The sequence below is a fragment of the Curcuma longa genome, chromosome 14, assembly GCF_044706935.1.
Source record: "Curcuma longa cultivar G26 ecotype Majalengka, Jawa Barat chromosome 14, ITB_CL_G26_1.1, whole genome shotgun sequence".
Classification (NCBI taxonomy): domain Eukaryota; kingdom Viridiplantae; phylum Streptophyta; class Magnoliopsida; order Zingiberales; family Zingiberaceae; genus Curcuma; species Curcuma longa.
Window position 1 is genome coordinate 1,679,729 of NC_133874.1, and position 10,163 is coordinate 1,689,891.

Below are 10,163 nucleotides of genomic sequence, written 5' to 3' on the forward strand. Positions count from 1 at the left end.
GTGACACCTAGTAGTACATCATGATCCCTAATTGATCAAAAAATCAACGATTGATTTCAGAACATTTCTAAACCCTTCAGCAGCTACAATGAGATATGTCTCGTTCCTTTCACCATCTTATACCTGCTTGGTTCAAGACATGGTCTATATATGTCAGTTTCCACTAGATTGACTACATCACACCTAGCCTAAGCTTGCTTTCTTGTCCTATGAATTTCAGTTACTTATATATGTATCCAAGAGTACCATGCTCTTGATATGTAATGCTTTGGCCAAAGACTTTTAGTAACAATTCTGATAAGTGGCCGCAAGGTATATGTCTCCTTTTTCAAGGAGCGGTTAATTCTCTGTGGGCTATTCAAACACCTTTGAACACTTTGACTTATACCCAATCATTCCATATCCACATCTCCTCGGAGATGTTTATTTAAGATGTCAAAGTATAAGCCTCTATAACCAAGGTGACTTGAATACTGCAAGTCAAAGAAAACTCACATTTAAACTGCACTGACATCTTTATTGACATATGTATAGAATCATATGAAGTCTCAAGGTAGGTCACTCCAATGAATTGGTTACCTTTAACCAACATGATGATGAGCGTAGATCATATAGTATTTCTAGCCTTGTTTTAACGCTCATCTACTTGTGATTCATTGCATATGCTACACTTTGTCACACCTTATTCTTTTATATTGCATATTTCTACTCTTTTGCTTGGAGATCTGCTTTTTGTATATTTTGCTTAACAGGATGTGATTTAGAGCCAAAATGATGCATTATTGATGGTGGAGCAAATAGTGGAGAAAAGAGGCTCACACTGGCCGTGCTCGCTGTCACGGGTGAGTCTCTTATGTAGCAAACACGAAGAAATGGAGGAGAAGAAGAAACAAGGCAGAACACGGCCGTGCCTACCAGGCACGGCCGTGCCTCATATTTCCAGGCTTAGACACGGCCGTGTAACACCAGGAGACACGGCCGTGTCCCTCCAACAGAGAGACGACAGCAGGGGCCGTGCCTATCAGGCACGGCCGTGCCCACTTCTTCAGCCTGATCCAGCTTGGGCCGTGCCAAAAGGCACGGCCGTGCCTCATTTCCAGAGAAGCGCCAGTTACTGGCCGTGCCTCAAAGGCACGGCCGTGCCTCCCAACAGAGCCGCGACCTTGTGAGACCGTGCCTCATAGGCACGGGCGTGCCTGGCAACAGAGCAGCGGCTGCACATGGCCGTGCCTCCTAGGCACGGCCGTGTGACGGGGGCGTGCTGGGGCGTGTCTACCTAACAATCTGGACAGTTCTGCAGACTTAAAGTAAAACGGGCATAACTTTCAGCTCCGATTGAACCACGGGCCGTGCCACCCCTCAAAATGGAGCTAACTTCAAGATCTACAACTTTGCTTCAGGGTGAACAGAACGATGACTGCTCTAGGCCATGCTAAATGGCACGGCCGTGCCTCCTGATCGCGGCCACGCTGGGTGCTCTGCCCAAACTGCAGACCAAACTTCGAACCAACATAACTTTCGGCTCAGATGGAGTTATGGGTCGGTCCACCACCCAAATTGAAGATAATTCAATGCTCTACAACTTTGGTTCAGGGTCCAATTGAAGAAAACCGGGTTTACTAGGTGAAAAACCCATTGAGGCGGAGCCTTGTAAACCAGGGACAATCTGGGCAGTTTTGGGTGAGTATAAAAGGTGGAAACAAACCCAATCTTGGGTTATCTTGGGTCATTCTCCAAAACCCTTGGTCTTGGCTTGGCGGCGGCGCCTCCCCCTCTCTAGGGGAGGCCCTAAACGCTCCATCCTTCGCCGGTCCACCTCGCCATTCATCTCCACCGATCCATCCTACACCGGAGCAAGAAGATCTTCAAGAGGATGCTCACGCTTCAAAGATAAGTCTTCCCCTCTTTGGTGGATGATGTTTATTATGCATACTTGTTGTAATCTTCTTGTAATGGAGTAGATCCTTGAGTTTAGGATGTAGGATGAACATCTATGTAATGATGGTGATGTATGAACTAGTTTATGTCATTTTCCCTATTCAATGAGATGTTTACATTTGTTTCATGTATCATGTGCCTTGAATGTGTTTGATGAAATGTTTGTGTGAGCGCATATGCATGATTATGAGGGGTAGATTACTTTGTAGGGAGATCCTAGGATCGTATACCCGGGACGCCTCGTGACAGGAGGAGAGTCTTAACCGGACCTTCCGAGGTGATTCCTACATAGTGGTAAACCCCCATAAGGGATATCTAATGGTTGATGGCCACTGGGACAAGGTCCTTAACAGGGTACTCTGTGACAGAGGGTAGGCGTTGGATCGTATACCGGGACGCCTCGTGACAGGAGGAAAGTCTTAAACTGGGCTTTCTAGCGCACCTTTACTAGAGGGCCACAACATAGGACTTTAAGGTCAATTGCCAACAAAGCCTGACGAGGTCGAGTTGGTATTTTGGTTAGAATCCCTACAAGGTGGTGAACATTGAGAGTAAGGGAACAAACATGAATTAGGGATATCGCCTAGCATTGATGTGAAACCGAAGTCCTAAACTTATCCATCTCACCCATAAACCCCAAGCCAATCTCTCTTTCTCTCACCACACACAACCAACAATCCTCAACCAACCGTTTCCCTCCGAGTCTAGATAACTATCTTAGTGACATCACTATAGCTAATACACAGTCCCTGTGGTTCGATATCTTTTTATTACTTGACGACAACCGTATACTTGCGGGAGCCTATCAGAGTTGGATATCTAACATAAAAGACTTTAAACTACGAGTGGATATATATTGATTTCGGGAGGTGCAACCATTTTGTGAAAATCTTTTAAGCAAATCGTAATAACTAGAACCACGATGGAATCTGAGTTTATAGCTCTTGACAAATGTGGTGAAGAGGCTAAATAACTATGATAATTTTTAAAAGATGTTCCTAGATGGTTGAAACATGTGCTGGCAATTACATACATTGCGATAGTTAATCGACAATTGATCGAGCACAGAGTCATTTGTATAATGGTAAGTCTAGACACATATGCTGTAGACATAATATCATTATGTAACTATTTTCTATGGGAGTTATCACTATTAACTATGTGAAGTCAAAGGATAATCTAACAAATTTGCTAATCAAAGGGTTCAACATAGAGTTAGTTGCAAGCTCATCACAAGGGAAGGGCTTGATGTCAATGAGGAATGTTGGTGCAAATAAAACCCAACCTATATAGACTAGAGATCCCAAGAGCTAGGTTCAAAGGGACAACCTAACTACATTGACTAAGTAGCTCATAGTGAGGGAACGATCCAATGAATTAGTGAAATATGGAAGTTAGGCATACGACTTTTAATGATTCAATAGAGTATTATGGAATACTCTCGAGAGATCACCTATGTGAAAAAAAAAGTAGGGCCTTTTCAAAGAGAATTGAAGGCATAATTCTTAAAACTTCTACAAAATCAGATGTGTTCATGGCTAAAAATGAGCACACTCATGAGAACTGAGTTGTATCAGGGAGAGTCATGAGTGAGATATGTCAATGCTTACATAGACGATAGAATAGTTCAAGACATCGTATCTACTACTAGTCAGTAAGCAAACATTTCTTCACAAGAAAAGGTTCAAAGGATAAAATCTATTTGTCTTATACTGGACTCAACTACTGAATGTTGTCACATACCCTATTTTCATTCATATGGAGAATTGTTAGAAATATGAATGGAAGAAAGAGATGGATGAAAGAAGGATATTCCATTATTCATCGACTTTAGTCCCACATTGGTAGTTTCATGGCTTTATTATTGGTTTATATTGATTCACAAGCATTGATGTTTTGAACATATGTGTGGGGAGAGGCTCTCTCTCTCTTGCGTACCTATGCAAGCGAGTGCAAATCTAGGACTTGGATTGCATGATCTAAATTGACTCATGTGCAAGCACCACCTATGTACGTCAAATATCAGATCGGTAGGGGCAAAATTGCTTAAGAGAATGAACCAACATTTTGACATTCGATTCAATCTTTTGCTTGCTCAAGTGTAAATGGATGCATTAATTTGAGGATCTAGACTAGTAAAGGTAGTAAATAACCATTAACTGGTCATTTACCATTGCCTAAGGTCGACAGAATACCCATGATAGTAATAAGGTACTTCTTAGAATAACCTATGCTAGATTGCGTTGTTGTTTCTGTTGTTGTATCCTAGGAAACAAATACCCGTCTTAACCTTGTAGCACTATTGGAGGGGATGAATTTATTTTAAGGAATCTGTGTTGAATTCAAGCCTCGACTTCTCTATTTTTAAGCACTCGAAAACCCATTCGACCTCGGGACTCGACACTCGACCTCTACACTCGGCTAACTTAGCACTCGACTTCAATTAAATCGGCATTTGACCTCGGCACTCGGCTGACTCAACACTTATCCTTGGCACTCCATGACTCGCCATTTAGCATCGGTTAACTCGGCACAACACTCGAGCATCAATTGATTTGACACTCGACTGACTCAATACTTGACTAACTTGGCACTCGGTAAATTGGCACTCGACAACTTGGCAAAGGCATCTCGGTACTCGACAACTTGGTAAGTCAACTCGGTCATACAAGACAACTCAATCTTCCAAGCAACATAGCCATCCTAAGTAGTTCATCCTTCACTTTTTAGCAACTTGAGATTATCCACTTAAACCACCTCGATGAATAAATTTGAAGTTGATTTTTATATAATTTTAATTCAGAAAAATTCCTATTTATCTCCGATAAAAGATTGTCTAACACATCTAGCTCCAATATGATTACAATCAACCATATATAATTGATGAGTTTTATATTCTACATAAATGAAAAATCATTACATGTGATTTTGTGTCCTTTCTTACTTCCGTCTTAACTTATTGCCCAATTAAACCATTAAGTCGACTCATTAGTTTATAAATGCGGATTGAAGTGGTGGTTTTATTTATTGTTAGAAGAATCTAAAATAACCACGGTTAATTTTTCAACAGTATGAAAAAATTGAGACTAATTAAACAAGCTATGCTAAATCTACATCTTGATGAAGAATTAGATGTTAGCTGAAGATTTGCAAGAGAAGGGATTCTGTGAGCTCTGGAAAAATATTGTTTTATTTCCCAACTAGAATTAGATGTTAGATGCAAGATGAAGATTTGCAAACAGGAGTACTCTTGTCAAACTATCTTGTGAGTCCGTTCTCGTTAGTGGTTTACTCTTCCATGGACTTAATTTTCTTCATAATATGTCTTTTGCAGAATGTCTCAAGATTCTAATTGCATGGTTTAAATGAAGCAGACTGTGCAGATTATTACTGTCTGCAAGAACATTACAGAGATACATGAAACCACACCTTGAAGTTCAGATTTGAAGCCAGAACTTGGAGCTCCGAACCAATGGTTCTTAAAGACATTAGAATGGGAAAAACAGGTGGAAGAGAAGAAATATTACACGCAGCTTCTGCATGAAATGTTTCTTTCTTGAAACAAAAGGGCTTTCGATTGTTGCTGTGAAATGAAGAGCGTTCCAAGTTTGGAAATATCTGAAATTTTAAAGCACGTTCACAACTCGATCATCAACTTTTCCCCTTCTCAAACTTAGTCCTTCCCTTGATGGAATTCCAGGTCATCAAAGCTGATCATACTCGTCTCATTCCAAGCAGAACACCCAAGAACCTGAAGTTTATCATGTGAAGTTGAAGGTTAAGTGCTATATGAGCATATTATTTTAATATTCCAATCAACAATTAAAATGAATGAGGATGAATTAGGCCCAAAATATAAAATCATAAGCTATTTGGAAATATCTCAATTTACATATTTATGTTTTAACTGGTGTAGAAACAATTACATTGAAGCTAGCGTGAAACTGGATAGGTGCAGCACTGATGTTTTGGAGCAGAGTCTCTTGTGGATTCATGGCGATGTGTGGACCCAAGAAATCATTAGCAGATTGCAAGAGCTCCGACTGATCATTAATGAACGGCAGGCTAATTCCTGCAATGCTGCTGGAGTTGCAGGATGAATTTAACTGCACCATCAGCAGATCATATTAACTGCACCATAAGATTAAATATGGCTATTTGTCGGAGCTAACAACTTATATAAATTACCTCTCCATGGAATAATGAACTGCTAACGAAGGGCATTCCAGGATTTACAGCAGCCAGCTTCATTGACAGAAACTAAGAAAACAAATTAAAGAACACAACTCATAATTCTGCATATAATTCAGCAATTAAAAGTTGGCAAACACACCTCGATTTGACTTTGGAGAGACTGCACATAGTTTATGATCTCATCAAGTATGCTGGCTTTCCCCATGATCTTGTTGCAACCAGGCACCAAGCTTTGCAAACACTTCATCCTCTCACTTATCCTTTCCCTTCTAACCTGCACACAGTCAACATCCACACTGAAGAGCTAAAAGGCAGAGAGAAGAAAAATGAGCAACCATGGAGCTCCTGAATGACAGTAAGATTATTTACTCTTTCAGCTAAGCTATGACTGTCAGTGGCTTGACCTCGGCGAGCTCGTACACGGATGTAGTCACTCTCCGGCAACTTGCCCTTGGCTTTCTTCTCAGTCCTGGCTTCTGCCTTCTCTTCTCTCTTTCTCTTCTTCTCGTTGCTAGTCTCTGTGCCAGAGGAAGGAGGAGCTCGGAGGCGCTGCATGGCCTAATTATTTCTTATATTTATGGGTATATTCAATCCCAAGCAGGAATTCAGGAGCTCTTCAAACTTGTGTTTTGCCTAAACAGTTTCTTCAAGTCCTACAGGATGAGATACTTTAATTAAAGGAATAGAGAGCTGTGGATGGATGCTTATAAATTGGCAATGAACCAAATTAAATGACAAGGGAGGTGAGAAGAGGAAGGTGCGGTGGAGTAAATGAGAGAAAGGGACAGTTCCTTCTTTCTCTACAGGGAGTGCATGGATTGAATCATCATCGACACTATTGCGTTCACCACACATGGCAGTAAAATTTTTAAGATTTAACAGCCCTATATATTTATATATATATATATATATATATATATATTGACTATCTAACCCATAGTCAATTCTTAAGTCAACCTCATGACTCATCAATAATGTTGAGTAGGCAGTGATTTGAACAAGTTTTCCGGCATTTTGGAGAAGTGCATCTGTCCATGAAGGTATTGCAGACTGAACTTTGACAAGAAATAGTAGTATGAGCAGATGTTCCAGAGCGTTTTGCTTCGTTATTTTAAGCGCATTTACTGTCGGTCTCCGACATCTTTATACGTGTTACGCTAATCGACGAGTATAAATTTCCAGGGAGTGGCTACCGAGCAAATAATTGCAGCAACCTCGAGGTAATGGAATCACTCAAAGATCAATTTTGAAAGGGACCGGTCACTTATTTGGCTGATTCATTGCGGCTTCTCTTGACTTTTCTCTCTTTATTTTTCATCAGCGCACACAGAAAAAGCTTCCTTTTTTCTCTGATCCTTCACGTTCGATGAAGTCTGAGCAAGATCGTGCAGCTACATATTTGTTAAACAAACTACAAAACCTGATGTAAAATTGGTCAGTGGATAAAACCGGTTCAATGACAATAGAATCGGATGGCCAACCTCTCGATTTTATAAATAATTGTAAAATTTCACAAACAGCCCTCGCACTGCTCCACTGCTCAGAGACGCAAAGACCCAATCTCCACACCACTACAGTGTTAGCAGACACAAAGGCCCAGCCTCCACGTCGCTCCATTAACTATGCACACCATCGTCGTAGTCATTCTTCCCCGATGCCACCAACCAACTGGTCCATCTAGTTTTGTTCGTCGGACAACGCACTGTGGGTCAACGCACAACCATAGCTATAGTCTTTCTTCTCCGATATCGTTGGCTAGCACGCGCCACAATTGCACTGGAAGGATGAATTCTTGGGCAGGCAGAACGCTTCTAGTGGAGCTCTTAAGTAGGAGGTTGATACGCATACACTACTGGAAGCTAGCTATTTATTTTGAGGCAGCAGCCTAAAGCATTCTTCGCTGACGATGTTGTCTATTGACCATCTTCTCCGGAAGTAGCTGGTTAAAGTTTACATATTGTCAATTTCCATCGTAGTTGTTTTATTTTCGATTATACTTTTTATTTTCTACTTCGGATATAAAGTATTATGTTCTAGTTAATTTATATAAATTAAGTAATTAATAATGCATGACATATATATATATTGATGTAACCATACTCCTTAAGTGATCTGCAAAGATTGGTAGCACGACAAAGCTCATAAATTTATGACTTTAACCGTACCATGTTGACTTGAGTCTATTTTGATGTGTTTGACGAAGACTTACTTCATCACATATGATTTGGGGATGAAGATCTATTGGATGGTGAGTTGTGAGGATTATGTGTGTGAAATTGTATTTGACATTCACACTTTAGAGCAACATGATCAATGAGGATCACGCGGGTAAAATTAGGTGGTGACTATATAGTTGACTTTGTAAAGAGTTTTTGATTAAGAGGCAACTAGTTCTTAGTCCTTGTAGTATGCGGTCAAGTTCGACACTAGAGCTTTGTGTAGGTTTATAAGTAATAAGCCAACTGAAATCAAGATCTTAGAATAGATTGAGTAGAAAGGTTTACCTTGTCAACTATTGAGTTGATTAGTTAATCAATTAAACTCTTTCTTTAGAAACACGTTCTTTATTTCTTGATTTGACTATGTTGGTGTAGTCTACCTCGAGAGTTTCAATGTTTGATAATATACATAGGTCTAATCAATTTGACTAAGAATTGATCTAACAGGACCTGATATTTGAATTTGAGTGAAGTCTAGTTAGGTCAAAGTTGACTAGATGACCAATAAGGGAAGTTCTAGTTGGAGGCTAGGCAAGAAGCCTTGGTAAGTGAAATTGTGTAAGAAGTCTTAGCAGACCAATGACATCAAATAGGAAGTTTAGGCGGGTCAGTGGACCGGATGTCTATCAGGTCGATGAATCAACTAGGACCAAACATCGAAAGTAAAGTCCTAAGGATCAAAGGATTGGATATTGAGCAAGAAGTCCAAGTAGGTGATCGGATGTTTGGCAAGTGGGAAGTCTACTGAGTGACTAATCCTAACTAGAGGTTAAGCATGTTAAGATTATCCCAGTGTAATGCACGTGTTTATATGTTTCACAAACGTGCGCATCGAAAATATATAAATAATTAAACTAATTATTATCACAACACATGCATACAATACAAGAAATAACATGTACAAGGCATAACTGAAAATTAAAATTTTACAGAAAGTAAATAATTCCTACCTCAATGATGACGTTGAGCGATGTTGGCATCAATCGAGCAGTTCTTGTCGTAGTCCTGCCTCTACGGTGATCCACGCTAAGCTCTCGTTTGGACGGCTTCGAAAGCTATGAGTTGTATCGTCGTCCTCGGTACTAGCCGATGATCAATAACGATATGATTGATTCGAGAGAAAAGTCTTATTTCGAAAAATATGCAACAATGTTTATCGCAATCATTTTTTAAGGTTTTCTAACTATCACTGGAAATCATATTTTTGGTGTAGTTTTCGATGGTCAACTTTTGACTGTTGATTTTGGACAAATTGGTCGGAACTATTCTGATAATGATGGAATGTTATCCGGAAGCTTCGCAAACTTCCAGCGACAATAAATCCTGGTAACAATACGATGGCAAAACCCTAGCCTCTGGGAACGACTTGTGGTGGTCGAAAATAATTTTTGACCATCAAGGATGTTTCGATAACAACTTCGAAAGGCTCCTCTCCGACAGCGGCTCTGGTACACGAAGAACAACAAGACAACCGGAAGGAGCTTCACAAGCCCTCCAAATAGTTTCGTCTCTTATGGGTGATCATAGCAGGGAAGATCAACCTGTCGGTGGTCAACCGCAAGCGGCAATCCCGAGAGAAGAAACATGGGGAGAAGCCAGCCGGATATTTTCTCTTCTCCTCCGACGATAGCCGCTGCAACAAGAAGAAAAAGAAACAGGTGGCGACTTCTGCGACAGGGAGGAAGAAACAACCCACAGCTAAGATTTTCCATCCTCGCTTACGGCCGACGACGGCGAATCTCCGGTCCAGCGATACCCTCGTGTGGATAGGGTTTTGAATGGCGGCGCACCCACGGGGAAGGAGAAGAGCAG

At 40.7% G+C, this 10,163-nt stretch overlaps 1 protein-coding gene across 1 annotated transcript; it reads right to left on the minus strand.

Moving 5' to 3' along the window:
• Window positions 1-5,599: 5,599 nt before the first annotated feature.
• LOC141844695 (basic helix-loop-helix protein 79-like) lies at window positions 5,600-6,687 on the minus strand. Its single transcript, XM_074732694.1, has 5 exons — window positions 6,502-6,687; window positions 6,272-6,406; window positions 6,127-6,198; window positions 5,865-6,044; window positions 5,600-5,689 (listed from the first exon to the last, which is right to left on the minus strand). The coding sequence occupies exons 1-5, from the start codon at window positions 6,685-6,687 to the stop codon at window positions 5,612-5,614; spliced, it is 651 nt and encodes a 216-aa protein (XP_074588795.1). The 3' UTR covers window positions 5,600-5,611.
• Between the last annotated feature and the right edge of the window lie 3,476 nt (window positions 6,688-10,163).

What these genes read in the sequence shown, in the direction of transcription:
- LOC141844695 (XM_074732694.1), bottom strand. Translation starts at nt 6,687, where the DNA reads ATGCAGCGCCTCCGAGCTCCTCCTTCCTCTGGCACAGAGACTAGCAAC. An exon ending in CTCTCCAAAGTCAAATCGAG is followed by an intron (nt 6,199 to 6,271) that starts GTGTGTTTGCCA and finishes TTGTTTTCTTAG; the next exon opens with TTTCTGTCAATGAAGCTGGC. An exon ending in AGTTTCACGCTAGCTTCAAT is followed by an intron (nt 5,690 to 5,864) that starts GTAATTGTTTCT and finishes GATAAACTTCAG; the next exon opens with GTTCTTGGGTGTTCTGCTTG.